Below are 21,304 nucleotides of genomic sequence, written 5' to 3'. Positions count from 1 at the left end.
GCCTATTCACCCCCCTCTAGGCGACTTTCAATTGGTATCAGAGCTCGGTACTTCATTAAGAGCCTAACCGCTCGAAGTGATGTCGGGAGCTCACGCCAAGAAGGAGATGGTGACCGGCGAGAAGCCCGCCACAAGCCACGGGAAGGCTCCATCGGGGGAGTCCGACAATAAGAAGAGGGAGGAATCACCTCCCCGCGTCAAGTCGCACCGGAGTGGCGACAAGAAGAAGAAAATGAAGAAAGTGGTCTACTACGAGACCGATTCTTCGTCGCCCTCCACCTCCGGCTCCGACACGCCTTCCGTCACTTCTAAGCGCCATGAGCGCAAGAAGTTTAGTAAGATCCTCCTACGCTATCCTCGCATTTCCAAATGCACTCCTTTACTTTTTGTCCCACTAGGCAAACCACCGGTTTTTGACGGTGAAGATTATTGTATGTGGAGTGATAAAATGAGGCACCATCTAACCTCACTCCACGCTAGCATTTGGGACATTGTTGAGTTTGGTGCGCAGGAACCATCCGTGAGGGATGAAGGCTATGACTCGGATGAGGTAGCCCAAATCCGGCACTTCAACTCCTAAGCCACTATTATACTCCTCGCCTCCCTAAGTCGAGAGGAGTATAATAAGGTGCAAGGATTGAAGAGTGCCAAAGAGATTTGGGACGTGCTCAAGACCGCGCACGAAGGGGATGAGGTGACAAAGATCACCAAGCGGGAGACGATCGAGGGGGAGCTCGATCAGTTCGTCCTCAACCAAGGAGAGGAGCCACAAGCCATGTACAACCGGCTCAAGACCTTGGTAAACCAAGTGTGCAAACTCGGGAGCACAAAATGGGATGACCATGAAATGGTCAAGGTTATTCTAAGATCACTCGTTTTTCTTAATCCTACACAAGTTCAATTAATTCGTGGTGATCCTAGATACAAGCTAATGTCTCTCGAGGAGGTTATAGGAAAGTTTGTGAGCTTTGAATTGATGATCAAAGGCTTTAAACAAATCATTGAGCGAGGAGCCACCTCCACACCCGAGGTGCAACCCGTCGCCTTCAAAGCGACGGAGGAGAAGAAAGAAGAGTCTACGTCAAGTAGGCTCCCCATCGACGCCTCCAAGCTCGACAACGAGGAGATGGCGCTCATCATCAAGAGCTTTCGCCAAATCCTCAAGCAAAGGAAGGGGAGAGACTACAAACCCTGTTCCAAGAAGGTTTGCTACAAGTGTGGTAAGCTCGGTCACTTTATAGCAAAATGTCCTATTTCTAGTGAAAGTGACAGGGTGACGACAAGAAGGGAAAGAGGAAGGAAAAGAAGAGATACTACAAGAAGAAAGGCGGTGATGCCCACGTGTGTCGGGAATGGGATTCCGATGAAAGCACCACCGACTCCTCCGACGAGGACGCCGCTAACATCGTCGTCACCAAAGGCCTCCTCTTCCCCAACGTCGGCCACAAGTGCCTTATGGCAAAGGACGACAAAAAGAAGAAGGTAAAATCTAGAGCCTCCACTAAATATGCAACATCTATTGATGAGGGTAACTCTAGCGATGATGAGGATAATTTGCTTGCCCTTTTTGCCAACCTAAACATGCAACAAAAATAAAAATTAAATGAATTGATAGGTGCTATTCATGAGAAGGATCAACTCTTGGATAGCCAAGAGGAATTCCTTATTAAGAAAAATAAAAAGCATGTTAAGGTAAAAAATGCTTATGCTCAGGAATTAGAGAAATGTGAAAAATTAACTAGTGAGCTTAGCATTTGCCATGACACTATATCCAACCTTAGAATTGAAAATGCCAAATTAATTGCTAAGGTTGAGAAATTAAATGTTTGTGATGATTCTCTTGTCATCCTTAAAAATGATAATGCTAGTTTGATTGCTAAGATTGACAAATTGAATGAATTACTTTCTAGCCTTAAGATTGAGAATGATAACTTAATTTCAAAGGCTAAAGATTTAAATGTTTGCAATATTTCTATTCCAATCTTAGAAATGAGAATGCCATGTTATATGCTAAGATTGATGAATTAAATGCTTGCAAACCCTCTACATCCACTGCTGATCATGTTTCTATTTGCATGAGATGTAGAGATATTAATGTTGATTCTATTCATGATCACCTAGCTTTAATTAAACAACAAAATGATCACATAGCACAACTAACTAGTAAAATCAATGAGCATGAGATAGAAAATGAAAATTTTAAATTTGCTAGGAGCATGCTCTATAATGGGAGACGCCCTGGCATTAAGGATGGCATTGGCTTCCAACAGGGAGACAATGTCAAGCTTAATGCCCCTAAGAGATTGTCCAATTTTGTTAAGGGCAAAGCTCCCATGGCACAGGATAACGAGGGTTATATTTTATATCCTGCTGGTTATCCTAAGCACAAAATTAGGAGAATTCATGCTAAGAAGACTCACTCTGTTTCCCATCATACTTTTATGTATAAGAGTGAGGCTTCTAGCTCTAGGCATTCTACCCATGTTAAAATGCCTAAAAAGAAATCTCCTATTGCATCAAATGAACCTAATGTTTCATTTAAGACTTTTGATGCTTCATATGTTTTAACTAACAAATCATGCAAATTAGTTGCCAAATATGTTGGGGGCAAACACAAGGGCTCCAAGACTTGTGTTTGGGTACCCAAGGTGCTTGTTTCTGATGTCCAAGGACCCAAGACCGTTTGGGTACCTAAGAACAAGGCCTAAATTGTTTTGTAGGTTTATGCATCCGGGGCTCATGTTGGATCATTGATAGCGGATGCACGAACTACATGACAGGGGAGAAAAGGATGTTCTCCTCCTACGAGAAAAACGATGATCCCCAAAGAGCTATCACATTCGGAGATGGAAATCAAGGTTTGGTCAAAGGACTTGGTAAAATTGCTATATCTCCTGACCATTCTATCTCCAATGTTTTTCTTGTAGATTCTTTAGATTACAATTTGCTTTCTGTTTCTCAATTATGCAAAATGGGTTACAACTGTCTTTTTACGGATATAGGTGTTACTGTCTTTAGAAGAAGTGATGATTCAGTAGCATTTAAGGGAGTATTAGAGGGTCAGCTATACTTAGTTGATCTTAATAGAGCTGAACTCGATACTTGCTTAATTGCTAAGACTAATATGGGTTGGCTCTGGCATCGCCGACTAGCCCATGTTGGGATGAAGAATCTTCAAAAGCTTCTAAAGAGAGAACACATTTTGGGACTAACAAATATTCATTTTGAGAAAGACAGGGTTTGTAGCGCATGTCAAGCAGGGAAGCAAGTTGGTACCCACCATCCACACAAGAACATTAAGACGACCGACAGGCTGCTTGAGCTACTCCACATCGATTTATTCGGCCTGATTGCTTACATAAGCATTGGCGGGGGTAAGTATTGTCTTGTAATTGTGGATGATTATTCTCGCTTCACTTGGGTATTCTTTTTACAGGAAAAATCTTAGACCCAAGAGACCTTAAAGGGATTCTTGAGACGGGCTGAAAACGAGTTCGGATTAAGGATCAAGAAGATAAGAAGCGACAACGGGACGGAGTTCAAGAACTCTCAAATAGAAGGCTTTCTTGAGGATGAGGGCATCAAGCATGAGTTCTCTTCTCCCTACACACCTCAACAAAATGGTGTAGTAAAGAGGAAGAATAGAACTCTACTGGACATGGCAAGGACCATGCTTGATGAGTACAAGACTCCGGACCGGTTTTGGGCTGAGGCGATTAACACCGCTTGCTACTCCATCAACCGACTCTACCTTCATCGAATCCTCAAGAAGACATCATATGAACTCCTCACCGAGCAAGTTGATCTTGATGAGCTAGATGATGAAGAGGCTACATGCGTCGCGCTAAGGAACATGTCCATTGGGGATGTGTGTCCTAAGGAATCCGAAGAGCCTCCACAAGCACAAGATCAACCATCATCTTCCAATCAAGCATCTCCACCAACCCAAGATGAGGATCAGGCTCAAGACAATGAAGAAGATGATCAAGAAGATGAGTCACCTCAAGAGGAGAGCAATGATCAAGGGGGAGATGACAATGATCAAGACAAGGAAGATGATCAAGGATTTCAGGGTCAAAGACCGCCACACCCAAGAGTCCACCAGGCGATTCAAAGAGATCACCCCATGAACTCAATTCTCGCTGACAATCATAAGGGGGTAACAACTCGATCTCGAGTCGCTCATTCTTGTGAACATTACTCTTTTGTGTCCTCTATTGAGCCATATAGGGTCGAGGATGCACTAAGAGACTCGGATTGGGTGTTGGCAATGCAAGAGGAGCTCAACAACTTCATAAGGAATGAGGTATGACATCTTGTTCCACATCCTAACCAAAATGTTGTAGGAATCAAGTGGGTATTCCGTAACAAGGAAGATGAGCATGGTGTGGTGACAAGGAACAAAGCCCGACTTGTGGCCAAGGGATATTCACAAGTCGAAGGTTTAGATTTCGGTGAAACCTATGCACCCGTAGCTAGGCTTGAGTCAATTCGCATATTACTTGCCTATGCTACTTACCATGGCTTTAAGCTCTATCAAATGGACGTGAAAAGTGCCTTCCTCAATGGACCAATCAAGGAAGAGGTCTATGTTGAGCAACCTCCCGGCTTTGAAGATAGTGAGTACCCTAACCATGTGTATAAACTCTCTAAGGTGCTTTATGGGTTCAAGCAAGCCCTAAGAGCATGGTATGAGTGCCTAAGAGATTTCCTTATCACTAATGGCTTCAAAGTCGGCAAAGCCGATCCTACTCTCTTTACTAAAACTATTGCAAATGATTTGTTTGTATACCAAATTTATGTTGATGATATCATATTTGGGTCTACTAACAAATCTACTTGTGAAGAGTTTAGCAGGATCATGATTCAAAAATTCGAGATGTCTATGATGGGGGGAGTTAAAGTATTTCTTAGGATTTCAAGTGAGACAACTCCAAGAGGGCACCTTCATCAGCCAAACCAAGTACATTCAAGATATACTTACCAAGTTTGGAATGAAGGATGCCAAGCCTATCAAGACACCCATGGGAACCAATGGGCATATCGACCTCGACACGGGAGGTAAATCCGTAGATCAAAAGGTATACCGGTCGATGATAGGATCTCTACTCTATTTATGTGCGTCTCGACTGGATATTATGCTTTCCATATGCATGTGTGCAAGATTCCAAGCCGATCCTAAGGAAGTTCACCTTAGGGCCGTGAAAAGAATCTTGAGATATTTAGTTCATACACCTAAGTTTGGTCTCTGGTACCCCAAGGGATCCACCTTTGATTTAATAGGCTATTCAGATGCTGATTGGGCAGGGTGTAAAATTGATAGAAAGAGCACATCAGGGACTTGTCAGTTCTTGGAAAGATCCCTGGTGTCTTGGGCTTCAAAGAAACAAAATTCAGTAGCTCTTTCTACCGTCGAAGCCGAGTATATTGCCGCAGGCCATTGTTGCGCGCAATTGCTTTGAATGAGGCAAACCCTTAGGGACTATGGCTACAAATTTAGCAAAGTCCCTCTCCTATGTGATAATGAGAGTGCAATCCGCATGGCGGATAATCCCGTTGAACACAGTCGCACTAAGCACATAGCCATTCGGTATCACTTTTTGCGAGATCACCAATAAAGGGGGATATCGAGATTGCTTATGTTAGCACAAAAGAACAATTAGCCGATATCTTTACCAAACCACTAGATGAGAAAACCTTTACTAAACTTAGGAATGAGCTAAACATTCTTGATTCTCGGAACTTTGATTGATACTTTGCACACATAGCTTATTTATATACCTTTGATCATATCTCTTTTATGTCTACAACTAATATGTGTTCAAGTGTATTCTTATGATAAGTCATAGATTGAAAGGGAAATGGAGTCTTCGGCGAAGACAAGGCTTCCACTCCACTCTATCGGTATTATTTACCCTTCACCGTCACTCCGCACCGCTCTCCACTTTGATATAATCTTCACTCATATTTACCTGTACCATTGGGGAGAAAGTAAAAAGGGCTCTAAAGACTCTGTTTTTGGCGATTAATGCCAAAGGGGGAGAGAGTATTAGCCCAAAGCAAAAGGACCGCACCACCACCAATTTCAAAAGTTTAAAATGAAGTTTTTCATTTGGTATCTTATGATGAAATATTTAAAAGAAAAAGTTTTCAATTGGTTAGCATTTTTCAAAATTGGTATAGTTATTCTTCTTTCAATTGGTAAAACCCTTTTGAGCTCTAAGAGGAGAATTTCATTAAGGGGGGGGGGTTTGTTTAAGTCAAAGGAAAAAGCATTTAAAAATGGGGGAGAAAATTTCAAATCTTGAAAATGCTTCTTACAATCTTATTCATATACCTTTGACTATTTGCAAAAGAACTTTGAAAAGATTTTCCAAGAGAATTTACAAAAATAAAACAAGTGGTGCAAGCGTGGTCCAAAATGGTAAAAGAAAGAAAGCAATCCATGCATATCTAATGAAAATATAAATTGGTTTAATTCCAAGCAACATTTGCACTTACCTTATGCAAACTAGTTCAATTCTACACTTATATATTTGCTTTGGTTTGTATTGGAATCAATCACCAAAAAGGGGGAGATTGAAAGGGAAATAGGGTCAAACCTTTTCCTAAATGATTTTGGTGGTTGAATTGCCCAACACAAATAATTGGACTAACTAGTTTGCTCTAGATTACATGTTCTATAGGTGCCAAAGGTTCAGCACAAACCAATAAAAAGATTAAAGTTAGGGTTCAAAAGAATGGAGCAAAAGAAACCGAAGAGAACCCTGGTCTGGCGTACCGGACTGTCCGGTGTGCCACCGGACAGTGTCTGGTGCACCAGGGTGGATCGACTTCAAACTCTTCACCTTCGGGTTTCTGAGTCTGCGCTTCGCTATAATTCACTGGACTGTCCGGTGCGGCACCGGACTGTCCGGTGTGCCAGCGGAGCAACGGCTCGCTAGCGCAACGGTCGACTTCAACGGTCGACTTACAACTGCACAGTGCGCGGACAGTTCGCACAGAGTCAGAGCAGCGCCAGAAGGCGCACCGGACAGTGAACAGTGATTGTCCGGTGCGGCACCGGACTGTCTGGTGCCCCAAGATGTTAGAGCTCCAACGGTCGAAACCGTCAGAACCCTAACGGTTGGGTGACGTGGCTGGCGCACCGGACAGTGTCCGCTGCGCCCATCGACAGCAGCCCTCCCCAACAGCTGTTTTGGTGGTTGGGGCTATAAATACTCCCCAACCACCACCAATCAAGGCATCCAATGATCCAAGTTTTCAGCCATTGCATTCAATACAAGAGCTCTAGACTTCACTCCAAGACACAAACAAGAGATCAAATCCTCTCCCAAGTCCAAGATCACTCCATACACTTAGTGACTAGTGAGAGAGAGATTTTCGTGTTCATTTGAGTTCTTGTTGCTTGGATCGCTTTTCTTCTTCCCCATTCTTGTTCTCAAGACATTTGTAATCAAAGCAAGAGACACCAATTGTGTGGTGGTCCTTGCGGGGTCTAAGTGACCCATTTGATTGAGGAGAAAAGCTCACTCGGTCTAGGTGACCGTTTGAGAGAGGGAAAAGGTTGAAAGAGACCCGATCTTTGTGACACTTCAACGGAGAGTAGGTTTGCAAGAATCGAACCTCGGTAAAACAAATCATCGTGTCATCCGCTCTATTTTCTTTGGTTGATTTGTTTTCACCCTCTCTTTTGGACTCGGTTTTATTTCTAACGCTAACCCCGGCTTGTAGTTGTGCTTAAAGTTTATAAATTTCAGATTTGCCTATTGACCCCCCCCTCTAGGCGACTTTCAACTAGGTTCTTTAGAACTGAACCTCGGTAAAACAAATCATCGTGTCCATCCGCTTTATTTGTTGGTTGATTTGTTTTCCCCCTCTCTCTCGGACTTAATATTCGCTTTAACGCTAACCCCGACTTGTAGTGTGTGCTTAAGTTTATAATTTTCAGATTCCGCCTATTCACCCCCCTCTAGGCGACTTTCACTCGCACCTGAGATAGAGTGGGAGTGGACGACGAGTCGATTGCCCCATCGGCAAATCCAGTACCGCCAAGTGAGTGAGCTGTCCTGCCGAGATCTGCCAAGTGTTTCTACACATAGTGTGTGATAACTTTCATAAAACATTTCTAATTTTTTTTTATCACAGCCTCTACATATGATATCATGACCTGTGGGCGAGTTTCATGATTTTCTGACTTTGTTTTTGTTTTATACAATTTTTAAACAACTGGATGGCAAGTTCACGGTCATGTTTTGTGAGCATGGTGCTCGAAAATTCCGATCTGTTACTGAATTCGGCCGTAACATGTGCTAAATAACATGAATATCAATTTTGCATTCACGGCTTTCCATGTTTCGAGTGACTTGTAGTTCAAATCTGAATTATCCGAGGAAATTCAATTAAACGAACAAAATCTAATAGTCATAGCAAACACTTTTATAATTGTGCCAAAATGGAACATGTAAGTCAACATAGTGTAGGAACAAATCACAAAAAGTTTGGTTGGGACAAGAAAAAAATAAAAATATACTTTACCGAGTGCCTAAGTTAGGCACTCGGCAAAGCATACTTTGCCGAGTGTCGGAGGAGCGACACTTGGCAAAGTAGCTTCTTTGTCGAGTGCCAACTGCTGACGCTCGGCAAAGATAACTGTCGTCAGTTATAGACGGTTGCTGACGACCCTTTGCCGAGCGTCGCCGTTTGTCGAGTGTTTGACACTTGGCAAAGAGGTCTTTGCCGAGTGTCTGTCTATGCCGAGTGTCCTACTCTCGGTAAATGTGGTCGTTACCGAGAGTGTGACTTTGCCGAGTGCGGCGCTCAGCAAAGAGTCGGATTCCGATAGTGTCGACAGTGTGCAGTCAGGCCAAGGTTTGTGCTGCCGAGTTAGGGCATGTACAACCCTTACACTGCTGCACGGTACTCCAAGTATAAGACACAGCTAAAACACAATATAATATAGTGGGTGTGTCTAAAACCTGTGTCTTACTATATCCATGACACCAATCAAAACATTCAATAAATTAAATTGACCAATCAACTAGTCCTCTATCTCGAGCATAGAGCCAAGACACAGTGTATTCGTTAAGATATGTGTCTTGAGATTTTTTACATTTACCCCCTTAGATACATACAAAGACACAACTCAAGACACCCATTGTACATGCCCTTACACGTGCTCAACTCAAAGTGATTGTCCGCGCGCAGTTTAACTATAATAATAGGAGAGAGATATGATATTAGAAGAAGGGAAATAGTACTAAATATTGCATTTTATGTTTGTAGGCCTTGTTTGGTAGGGCTTCACTTCAATAATTATAGTTTCGGTTTTTCAGCTTCACCATGAAATATCTTCAACAGATTGGTAAGTCAGAGTTCAAGAGTGTTTGGGTTGCACACAGACTCCAGCTTCTATAATATAATTAATTTGTGTGAGTTTTCTTAATTACCTTTGATGATTAATGGGTAGAGAAAGAAACATGAATCAGTAGGTCATGTAACCAATAACATGGTGGGTAATTTTGGTGCAACTTCATGAGTTGATATAAAAATAGTGTTTTTGAAGCACCTTTTGAAGAGCTTCGAAATTTCATGAAATTGGCCTCTAATTTCAGTTTTTTGAAGATAGAGCTCGTGGAGCTGGATCTGTTTGATAGAAGAAGCTGAAATAGACTTGAAATTATTGAAGTAAAGCTCTCCTAAACAGGCCTTAATAGAAGAGACATAAACTAGTTCTTTCTCAAGATACTAGCTCTAAGTATTTTGTTCAATTTTTAATAGAATAGAGAGAGACAAAAAGCTAGTTCTTAATTAAGAGCTAGTCTTATAAACATTTCAAGATCATGTGCGGTTATCATGTATGCCTACTATGAGTCGTTACTAAATGTACTATTGAAGAGATTGTCCTAGAGCTAGTAACTAGCTCTTGTTTTTATGATCGCACTAATATCCTCCTTCAAGCTAAAAGTTCTGTAACGGGTCATGGCAAAAAAGAGGCCAGATCCGGTTAGAGCCTCAGAGTCCACATAGTTTTGATTAGGAGAAAAAATAAACTGAAGCGAGCAGTCACGAATACGGTCCTCAAAAATCTAATCGCACGCACAACCATGCAAGTGTATCTCTGCGGACGACGATTTTGAATGACTGCTCTCCCACTCTCTCTGTGCTTGCAGGAGATGGAACGAGGACGTGTTGTTTGCAACGCGTGTGAGAGATCGCGCACCCCAGGCAAAATGCGCAACCGTTTGAGGGAATATTCGGACCAAGGTCCGATCTGCCACGAGCCACGGACACGGCCCGACCGGCGTTGTGTGTATGACAGTCCTTCATCCTTTTCTCAACTTCTCAATAGATACACCAATGGTCCACCTATTTAAGTTGATTGATTTGTCCCTTAAACTTCCGATATGGTGCTAAATTATTAATACACCATATCATTTAAAGTGGATCATTAGTATTGATTATTACTGAACATTAATTGGGCCAAGCCCACATTTATCCATCACGAAGTATATGTTTGGTTGAGATTTCAGATTTTTGACAACAAATTTGGTTCAAAAATCTGAACCAAACACACCCTAAGCATCATAAAAATATGAAAATAAAATAGTTTTAGTGATTACCAACCGTTTTCGACGTTGTTCATCCTAGGAGTCTCAGACACGTATCCTTCTTATCTCTTCATTTCTTCAAAGGGGTGTTGTCAATGCAACTCACCTCGAAGGTGGGTCACATGACATGTCTTTTCTGTGTCCTAGTTTGATTATAGTGCATAGAGTACCCGTTCCGAGAGCACTAACAAGGGTGCAAAACTTCAATTACATATTAGGCACTCTAGTAATGTTGAGCTTGTAAATTAGTTTTTAACTGTTGTAATAAATTTTAGAAAAGCCTAATAGAACCCTCTCTTAAGTATCATGATCCTTTCAATCTCTAACATGCTTATTTTCTTTCACTTGAAAATAATCATAACTTTGTTTAGCCAGGCAAAATTTTTACTCATAAACATTGCTTTTGGCATCATAAAGCTTATACATTTTTTGCTAAATTTTATTTACTTTTGACAGAGGGAATACTTGGTTAAACAAGTTCATGCTAAAAGATTTAAACAAGAAATTTTTAGCTCTTGTACTAAAATAAATTTACCTTTTATCAGTCATTGATGGTTTCTCTATATTCTTTTAGGATTTCATCATATCGTGAATAACTTTCTAAACACCTAGTTCAATCGTTTCTTAAAATGTCTTTCTAGCACTCTAATAGAAAAATATAATGCCATCAAAATACATAAGTCTAGAAATGTCTATCCTAAGCACTCTAAATGGCGTCGCTGTTGATTGCCTCAGCAGAAGTGAAGACAAAGGTCCAAAATAAATCCATACAATTGTGATATTCAATTGAATGCATGCAATATTCGCGCTATCAAAAATATTGCCCAAGATTCACATGTCTACTCACAACGTTTTTTATGCTTCACGCAGAAACAAAATAATCATGCAAGGCAATCTCAGTTGCACATTCTGTTCGTTCTTGAATAATAGTACCTGATTTTGTTGGCACTTACATAAAAACGCTACATGAGTCTTCACAGCTCTCATAAACGAATGCAATTTTTTTTGTAGGGTCGTGATTAGAACAATCTCCTACAGAACTAAAATGTAACTAATTATTGACTGGGAAAACAGAAACGGAATTTACAAAAAAAATACTCGTAAAGCTTTTACTACTCCTGGTCTCACCTCACCTATGCAACATGACAATTAACATGAAGCCTTCCACTTCTTTCATCACTTGTAGACATACATGGTTAAAAAGTCATATATTTGCGAGGCACACTCATACGCGTCGTCGACGCATCTTCCCAGGGCAACTCTTGCAACATAGTTACCTCCCAGGAACAGCCCATCGTAGGCACCTCGGTCCAGGGCAGATTTTGCGGCCTCCGGAAGAACAAGATGTCCTACCAGGAACCGAGGTATGGCTTGTGGCCAAACTCGGACACCTAAGACTAAAGGATCCACTGCTGTAGGATTTATAAGCATTTTTCGGAGGTCACGATTGAAGAGAGAAAATGCTCAACCAGCAAGTCTATTGATCTCTGGAGTGCCGTACATATACATGTGCGAGGCCGTTGGCCTGGCGATTACAATGAGATGGTGAGCAACGGAAGGCGAACTATGTGGGACTCCAGTTAGATCCCTAGCTTGCAGAGCTTAGCTGGGCGCACGAGTAGGCCTTGCAGTTACCCTCTGTTGACAACGATCAACTGCTTCTACCAGCTCACTTTCAGTCTTGAAATGAGTTGGGATCATAAAAAAATACAGCCAATAACAGGCAATCGAATAAAGACTATATTTAAAACATACTACATAACAAGCAGCTCAAATTTTCCAGGAGTTCCGTGCAGTTAGTGTTTTTATAGTGATATTAAAGAACAGAATATTGGTACTAAAAGTTCTATTCATAAAGAAGGGCACTAAAAAGATATATAAACACATCATAATCACAAAAATACAAGGCAATATTGTTGAAAGAGACTTGCTAACCTTGGAAACAATTCCTGTGTTTGTAGCACCTCCTATGTAGTTTAGAAGTAACACCCTACTAGCAGGAGCACGATTTGGAAAGAGTGATGAGGTGTATATTGTTCCTTTTTTTTCGAAAGCGCAGGGGAACTGCGCCTTTAATTATATTAAGAAGAGGAGAAACATAATACATAGTACAATAGCTCTCCTTACGGAGGCCAGAAACAAGCATAAAGAAACAAATCCATTAGGAATTCAGGCTACCGACAAAGGAGCAGCCAAAAAGGAGAGACTCTTGGCCCCTGCTAGCTCCCAAAAAGGTTTCTCTCCTCATCAGCCTGTTGCAGGATTCGAGAGAGGCTGGGGGTCTCTCCATCAAACACACATCTATTGCGGAGGTTCCATATCTTCCAGGCACCCAATATGATGAGAGAATTCAGCCCTTTCTTGACCATTCCCTGCACTGCCTCAGCAGCCCCTTTCCACCACTCTAAGAAGGATGTGAGGCCAGGCTGTGGGGCCAGGGCATGTAACCCAAATTTCCTTAGGAGCATATACCAGAAAATTCTTGTGAAGACACAGGAAATAAGGAGGTGGTTCATGGTTTCATCTTCCTGGTCACAAAGAAGACACCTTTGCGGGTGATTCAGGCCCTTTTTGGCCAAACGATCAGCAGTCCAGCATCTGTTGTGTGCCACCAACCAAATGAAAAAACGGCACTTTGAGGGGGCCCAAGATCTCCAGATTCTTTTGTAGTGATCAAAAGTAGCAGATCCTAAAAACAGGTCATTATAAGCTGCTTTCGTTGTGTATTTACCATCTGCAGCAAGGCTGAAAACATGTTTATCCCTTATGTTTGGCTGTAACTCAATCCCTGAAAGAGATTCCCAAAGGTTTAGATAATCAACCAAGACTCTTACTGTAAGAGCCCCCTTAATATCTGAAATCCATTTCCTGTTTACAAGTGCTTCTTTCACCGTCCTTTTGTTAGCAATTCTTGTTGGAATTGACTTGTGCAGGCTAGGGGCAATATCAGCGATTTGAGTGCCATGCAGCCATCTATCATTCCAGAACAAGGTGTTTGAACCATCCCCAACCATAGAAACAAGAGCCATAGAGAAAAAAGCCCTAGCTTTGTTTGGGACCTGTATGGGAAGACTTGCCCAAGGCCGACCCAAATCTGTTTTCTGCAACCACAGCCATCTCATGCGGAGAGCCCAACAAAGCTCAGGGAGACTTGAGATTCCCAAGCCTCCCAGCTGAAGGGGACGACACACCTTTCCCCAGGCAACCAAACAGTGTCCTCCCTTTGCTTCCTTTGTGCCTCTCCAAAGAAAACCCTTTCTTATCTTATCAATGGCATCTAAGGCCCATTGGGGGATGTCAATTGCCATTGCTAAATAAACTGTCATGCCTGTGAGAACATGTTGCACCTGAATTCTCCTTCCTGCTCTAGACATTAAGTCAGCTTTCCAATTAGAGAGTTGATCTGCAATTCTTTCAACAAAGGGCTGGAACTGCTGCCGAGAAAGCTTATGCAAGGATAGGGGGAGCCCCAAATATCTGCAGGGGAAGGTTGCCATCTCACAAGGCAGCAAACTCTGAACTTCCATCAAATTCCCCTCGGAGCATTGAATAGGATATACATTTGATTTCTGCACATTATTTATGAGGCCAGAAGCATCTCCAAAAAGTTGCAGGATGTCTAGAGTGATAGAAGTTTCTTCAGCAGTAGGATATAAAAACACAGCCACATCATCTGCATAAATAGAAATCCTATGGAGCTTCTTTCTTCTAGATAACTGCTGTAGCAAACCTGCTTCTTCAGCTTTAGCGAATAAGAGGCCAAGAACATCCATAACTAGGATGAATAGCATGGGGGAGAGGGGGTCTTCCTGCCTGAGCCCTCTCCTATGGGCTAAACGTTCCCCCGGGGAACCATTGAGCAGCACTTGTGTAGTGGAGGAGGCCAATAACCCACAAACAATATCCCTCCAGATATGACCAAAACCAATCTGCTGCATGACTTCAATTAGGAATGGCCAGGACACTGAATCAAAGGCCTTAGTGATATCAAGTTTGAGGAGTAGGCGAGGCAATTTCTGCTGGTGAAACAGCCTTGCAGTTTATTGTACCAACATGAAATTATCTTGGATGAACCTTCCCTTTATAAATGCGCTTTGAATCGGAGAGACCAGCTCATTGAGCCTTTTGGCCAGCCGGTTAGCAAGAATCTTGGTGATCAGTTTTGCAAAACTGTGCACAAGACTAATAGGCCTAAAGTCTTTGACCTGCTCTGCCCCCTCTTTTTTCGGTATCAAGGTAATAAAGGCCGTGTTGAGCTTGTAGAAATTGTTGAAATTCCTGCTCCAAACTGCCCTAACTGCAGCCATAACCTCTGCTTTAATACTTCCCCAGCAATCTTTATAGAATCGCCCTGTGAATCCATCCGGCCCTGGGGCCTTATCCAAAGGCAAGCCTTTAATGGTTTCCAAAACCTCTTGTTCTGAAAAAGGGGAGTCTAGGTCCTCCAGATTATGTCTAGGCAGTCCAAGGGCATCCAAATCAATAGTCCTTTCCCTGTTTCCACATTTCCAATGAGGTTTGTATAAAACTGATCCACTGCTGCTGCTTTTTCACAGTGGTTGGTTAGGATACGATCTCCATCAACCAACATGGCCACGAAATTCTTCCTCTTACGATGCCTTGCATGAATATGGAAAAATCTTGTGTTCGCATCCCCCTCTTTGAGCCATGAAATTCTTGACCTTAATCTTGCCATGGTTCGCTTGAAAGAGGACAGCATCAAAGATTGTTTTTTGAGCCTGTTTTTAAGCCAGATCTCTGCCGGGGTAAGTGGTCTTTCATCATGTGCCATCTCCAGTCTATGCAGCAACTCCTTTGCCAAAGCCAACTGCAATCTTACATGCCCAACCTGCTTGTCACTCCAACCTTGCAGTCTTCTTGCTGTCATCTTTAGCTTCTTCTCTAGAGTCTGGAAAGGGCATCTGACAGCTTCGACTGAGTTCCATGCTGAATGCACTTCCTCCTGAAAACCTTCAAGCTTGGTCCAAAAGGATTCGAAATGGAAACGCCGTTTTCCAGGCCTATTGTCACTGCGTCCCAGAAGCAAAGGACAGTGGTCCGAATCAAGTGACGCAGCACTATGAAGAAGAACTCTGGGGAAGGTTAGCTCCCAATCCACAGTACAAAACACTCTATCAAGCTTAACAAGGACAGGGTTATCTTGCTGGTTAGACCAAGTGAATTTGCGTCCTAACAGCGGAATCTCCTTGAGGCCAAGATCATTGATCAAATCCCTGAAACGACCCATCATGGCTCTATTAAAATTGGAGTTATTCTTATCTGATGTTTTATAGATGAGGTTAAAATCCCCAGCCACCAACCAAGGGCCAGCACAGGCTGTTCTGACATCTCTGAGTTCCTGAAGAAAAAGGATTTTTCCATCATCTCCCTGAGGGCCGTACACACAGGTAAGCCACCAAGCCTGCCCTTGCTCCATGCACAACTGGACTGAAACACTGTGATTGTCGATTCTTTGCTGCCCTGTATGACCTATATGTCTTTTCCAAGTGATCAAGATGCCACCACTTGCACCTGTTGATGGCAGGTAGACGTAATCAGAGAACTCAGCTCCAAGCATGGACAGGATAGTTCTTGTTGAAATGTTCTGCATTTTAGTTTCCTGGACACAAACCACATCCACTTGGGAAGAGTCCACAAGCTCTCTGACTGAGTCTTGCCGTACTGAGGAGTTCAGTCCTCTCACATTCCAGAATAAAATTTTGTTTGGATTCATGGATAACAGTCTACAGAACACTACCACAAAGAACAGGGGGGGGGGGGGAACCTAGGCTTCAAACAGGCCCTTCTGGTGGCGTGGGCCAACCGAAAAGGGCTGACAAGGCCTCCACCTGGAGCTGAGAAAGTGGGTGCTTGAAAAGCTCTGCATAAGCCTTGAGGGCTTCCTGACTGATGCCTTCATCTTCAGTAATAATCTGCAGGGCTTTCATGGCTTTTTTGGTGGCCCTGCCACCCCAATCTTGCATGCTGAATTCCACTCCAGCTCCAGCGACACGTCGGCTTCGTCTTGGCGCAGCAGCAGGTGTTGTTGGAGAGGGAGGAGTTGCTTTCTTGCTGTTTTTATTTGGTATCAGCAGACAAGCGTCAGGTCTTCTACAGATGTTGTTGAGGAACTCTTCTTTTCTTGTCGCAGACAGCGGAGCACCCATGGCTGTGAGGGTATCAGGTCTTGGATCAGTTGTATGCCCATTCTCCATTGCCAGCAACTCCCTTCCTGTTCCATCTTGTTGGCCGTCGTGAAATTGACTTGCTTTTGACCCTCTGCGGTAATAGACCTTCAGCATTCTAGTTGGCTCTGTCTGCAAGGATGCAGCTGTCTCAAGCGACCCAGGCGGATGCTGAGGTGTATATTGTTCCTACAAAAGCATGTTACCAATAGTACTTCTATATCATTATCTGTATCTTGGATTCAGCCTTGCTAGAATAAAAGCAAGCTGGAAAAGAAAACTGTCTGTATGTGTTTCGAGCTTTAAGACTTGATGATTCCAAGAAATACATAATGTCTCAACTTCTTGACTACGTGGATGCAGCTGGCCAAAATCCTAGAGCTCACCATCAATTAAGCATTCTTTTCTAATTGCTTCCTTTGGATACGAAACAGTTACAGCAGCAACTGGTGGATATTAGAATCTTGATAGGGCATCTGAAGCATCGCTCGGCAGAGGGTAAAGACAGAGTTCATGCTCAAAGAGGAAGAATGCCAACAGATCTAATAAAATGTAAATGATCCACCCTCTGTCCATCAATGTAAGACATATTTTCTAGGAGATTTTGACCATTAATATCCCCTACAGTGGCGAAGCTTGGGCATGAAATGAGAAGGGGGCCAATATGATATAAAATGGAATGAGAGGGGGCAGCTTAGTATTTTTATTATGACTTAAAATGGTGAAAGACTTCCATTATCAACTTTTGGTTCTACCTCTTCCAAAGGATGGGCTTGGCTGCGTTGTCCCCAGACATCGGGAAAAATAATTTCGAGGCTTGGTGAAATGCTTCAGTTAATCGCGTTCATGAAGACATCGGCGTTAACTCGCTTGTGATCTTAGGAGCTTGGAGTATTCGGAGGCACCGCAATGAGTGTGTTTTTGAAGGTTTACCACCTAATGTCGCTAAGGCCTTCTCTTTAGTTGATGATGAGTGTCAGATGTGGTGTGGTGCTAAGGGTTTGTCCTTGCTCTTAGTTTTTTTATCATGACTCAGGTTGAGGCATGGTGATGCCTTCCTAGAGTCTTGGTTAGTGTAGTGGGTTATGTTTGTAGGGCACCTCTCTATCTACATACACACATGATTAATGATATTATAAGCAGAAAGGACTATTACGTCCAAGATATTTTACTTCTCACAATATCCTCACACACCTATCTATCTCGTCTATGACCCAGACTTAGGAACCAATGTGTTGTTTGGTTCACATATTTGTAATGTAATGGGTAACAGATAACGTTAAATCATGTATGTTTAAGTTCAACCGTAATCGAATACTATACTAGGAATTGATATCGGCCTATTCAAATTTGTTACCGCTGGTAATCGAGTGCGAACCATTACCGTTAATATTTACGTTACATTTTGTGAACCAAACCACACCCAAGCTAATACAAGTTAGAACAACATGTGTCTAGTCACATTATGAAGTCTGAATCCAAGACATATGGAACAGATGACACAGCCATTGCATATATATGTGAGCCTCAAGTCGGTCAAGTGACAGCGTAACAAGATGTTTGTTGCAACACACGAACATATTTGTTAGTAAATATACAAAACAATAAAAGCAAACCTGGATGTGATAGAATTTGGAAGCATGGCAAGACCCTTCCTGAAAGATGCAACTGTCTTCTGTCTCCGGAAGACGGCTAAAAGAGGTCAAACAGATCAATATGACACAACAGCCAAGCCAATTAGTGGAACAAAAAGAAAATGGAGCAAGCTCTCACGGATCCCTAGTGGTTTCAGATTCTTGCCCCTCTCCTGCCTGAATAGTGTTGATGGTTGATGGTTCCACCAATAATACTACCTCCAGCTTCTTCTAACCGCCACACTTTCCCAAATGCAGCCTTCATACTGAGCTTGGAAGGATCACCAGCATAGACACCTTAGGTTTACATAGAAATTGGTAATCCTTATGGCAAGTAGCAGACTAGAATAAACAGTGATAGCACACTGCAATAACCACCTGAGCAGAAAGGCTCAATGAGGCGCTCAAAGACCTCAGCACCGAGGCTGCGGCGCACGAACTCCTCCACTGACTCCTCGCGGCCCTGAAACCTTCGCCAGAAACGCTCAGCCCCATTGGCAATGGAACAATCAAAGCGCACAAAGATTTAAGAATGCAACATGGGGAGAGCACGAACTGGAGGAGGCGGGCGGAAGCCAAGCGCGCCTAGACCGGCCCTCGGCTTGCCAGGGATGTTAATGATTCATGAAATCGAAGAACGGGAGGTCGGCGGGCTTGGATGGAGCGGGCTTCAGCTTCCCCTCCCACAGCACGAACCGCGGCGCGTTCGGGTCCCCAAAAACCAAGTCATCCTTCAGCTCGCTGTCCACCTGCGCGCGCGCATACAATCCATTGAGCATTTCAATTTCACGCCTCCGCAAGAGTCTGACAAGAAGACGCCCGGGCGCCAGCGAGGAGCGTACGGCTATGGTGAGAACGGGGTCGGATGGCTGGAAGCTGTTGGGACTCTCCTCTTTTCGAGACATTGACAATTTTGTCATTATGATTTGTAGACTTCACCGCTATACCATCTAATTCACAAATAATAGACATAAATGGTTCCAACAGTCATAAACATGAAATAACATAATAACAAAATGGGAAATTTGGATCCATACCATTAAAAGATCACCACTTTAGATCTATATCATTACTATCTCACTTACATGTGAGTCCACATGAGTAAATGACATGTGTGGTCCATGGTATATATCTAAAGTTTGGATCTTTTAATGGTATAGATCCAATTATTCCTAACAAAATTGAGACTTGAGAGTGACACAATCACAAATTTCTCCCTCCCAAGTCTCAAAGGTACCCTTCCTCGGGTCGCTCGACCGGGGTGATGTTGCCGCCGGAGCGGGCGCGGGCCTCCGTGACAAGCACGTCCCCGACGCCGTGCCGCCTGGACAGCGCCTGCGCGGTGCAGAGGCCACTGATGCCGCCGCCCACCACGACGCAGTCCGCGTACAGCTGCGCGCCGGTGGAGGCCGGTGCCTCGGCCTAGCCGCCCGCCACAGCGGCGCAGCGTACGCTGTAGCCTGAGTCCGCGATGGCGGAGCCGCGCAGCCTTCGGCTCCCATTGAGTAGCGGTGAGGCCGCAGACGCAGCGGTGGCCATGGCGGTAGCTGCGACCATTCCCCACGGCGTTGCGGAGCAGCGAGCCAGCGAGCGCGTGTGCGGCGGAGGCGGAAGGAATGACGCGACGAGATGAGGTAAGGCAGTTGGGCTTGGAGTTAGGGATGGCCCACTGGAACGGCACAGGTGGGCTAGGAATTGCATTTGCCGTGTGTGATTGGTTTTGTGGATATCCAATCCAGCAATCAGTCATTCGTCAAAGTCTACACAAGATACACAAGGGTGACGGAGGCCTTCTTCGCCCTTGAACTTGGGCCCTGGTTGCAAGACGAATTTGGGGCCCAGGGTCGATTGCAGCAAAATATTTCTTGAAAAAATAACCTATATCTCTCTATGAACTATCGTTCTGGTCTGATTTGCCTCTCAAGATTTCACACCCTGATACCATAACCCATCAACTCTCAAACCGTTCAAATTAAGGTGCCATTTGGTTTATCTCTACTACTCTATATGTTAGCAGTGTAGGCGTCCACACTGGCATGTTCTGCCACCCGCAGCCGCCCCGCCCCGCAACCCGTAGCCGCCCCGCAGCCGTGTGGACGCCTACCAGATCTCGGTCGCGATATTCCAGCGATTCTACGTCCCGCCGCCGCCATCATCGCCCCCAAACTCGCGCTCTGCTCCGCGGCCTCCACGCCCTTCCCCCGCCCGACTCTCCTCGCCCGACTCTCCTCTCTCCCGCAATCCCCGCGGCCTTGCCCCAGATCACCGTCCCGGCTCCCCAGAAATTCGCCTAGATCGCCGCCCCAGCTCTCGATCCTCGCCCACGCTCTCCATGGAAGGCGAATCCGTCCGCGACAGCCCGATCTCCATGCAAGGCGCGTCCTCCGCCCCGGATTGCTGCCCCGGCTGGCTGGTTCCTTCCTTCCGGCTTCCCCCGTCAACCAAATCAACTCGTGAGGTCTCCTCCCCATCGCCACACCCACGCGCCGCGCACAGCACACCCGCTCGCCACGATCCCTAATCAATCGGACTGACCCTAGCCCGCCGCCGGCCACCCACGACCGCCCGCCTCGGCTCGTCTCAAATCAGGCGTCCCAGGGGAGCGAGGCCTCGATCGCAGCGGACCCCGATGCCCCGCATTCTGGCCCCTCCGGCGACGTCGGCGGCAGCGGAGGCATGATCCGGGGGGGACTCGGCGGACCTGCCAGCCATGGACGCCGCCGCACGCCCGGCCATTGTCATCGACAACGGCACAGGGCTCCCACACCTTGCAGGACGTGTACGACTCGCTGGACGTGCACGTCGTCCACTGCCTCTCCGTGCTGGTCGACGCTGACTAGGCGCCCGACGACTACTACATGGTGGCCTGCACGCT

The 21,304-nt window shown here is 44.4% G+C and overlaps 1 protein-coding gene across 9 annotated transcripts; it reads right to left on the bottom strand.

Moving 5' to 3' along the window:
- Positions 1 to 11,491: 11,491 nt before the first annotated feature.
- On the bottom strand, positions 11,492 to 20,502 carry LOC103650051 (putative ribonuclease H protein At1g65750). 9 transcript variants are annotated; one of them, XM_020550202.3, is made up of 6 exons: positions 19,272 to 20,497; positions 18,986 to 19,178; positions 18,808 to 18,892; positions 18,569 to 18,726; positions 18,412 to 18,487; positions 11,492 to 16,984 (listed from the first exon to the last, which is right to left on the bottom strand). In XM_020550202.3, exon 6 carries the CDS (start codon positions 16,342 to 16,344, stop codon positions 15,046 to 15,048), a length of 1,299 nt encoding a protein of 432 aa, XP_020405791.1. In that variant the 5' UTR covers positions 16,345 to 16,984; positions 18,412 to 18,487; positions 18,569 to 18,726; positions 18,808 to 18,892; positions 18,986 to 19,178; positions 19,272 to 20,497; the 3' UTR covers positions 11,492 to 15,045. The 9 variants fall into 9 exon arrangements, 7 of the variants coding, with proteins under 7 accessions (XP_020405791.1, XP_035822102.1, XP_020405790.1 ...); XM_035966209.1 differs by having other exon boundaries at positions 18,569 to 18,695; XR_004857128.1 differs by having other exon boundaries at positions 11,492 to 18,487; positions 18,569 to 18,695; positions 18,808 to 18,899; positions 19,272 to 20,500.
- Positions 20,503 to 21,304: the final 802 nt, after the last annotated feature.

Source organism: Zea mays, chromosome 3 (assembly GCF_902167145.1).
Source record: "Zea mays cultivar B73 chromosome 3, Zm-B73-REFERENCE-NAM-5.0, whole genome shotgun sequence".
Classification (NCBI taxonomy): domain Eukaryota; kingdom Viridiplantae; phylum Streptophyta; class Magnoliopsida; order Poales; family Poaceae; genus Zea; species Zea mays.
The sequence above is the reverse complement of the archived record's forward strand: the minus strand, read 5'-3'. Positions and strand labels throughout refer to the sequence as shown.

Coding starts and splice junctions, on each gene's coding strand:
- LOC103650051 (XM_035966204.1), bottom strand. CDS start 14,548: ATGCAGCAGATTGGTTTTGGTCATATCTGGAGGGATATTGTTTGTGGG.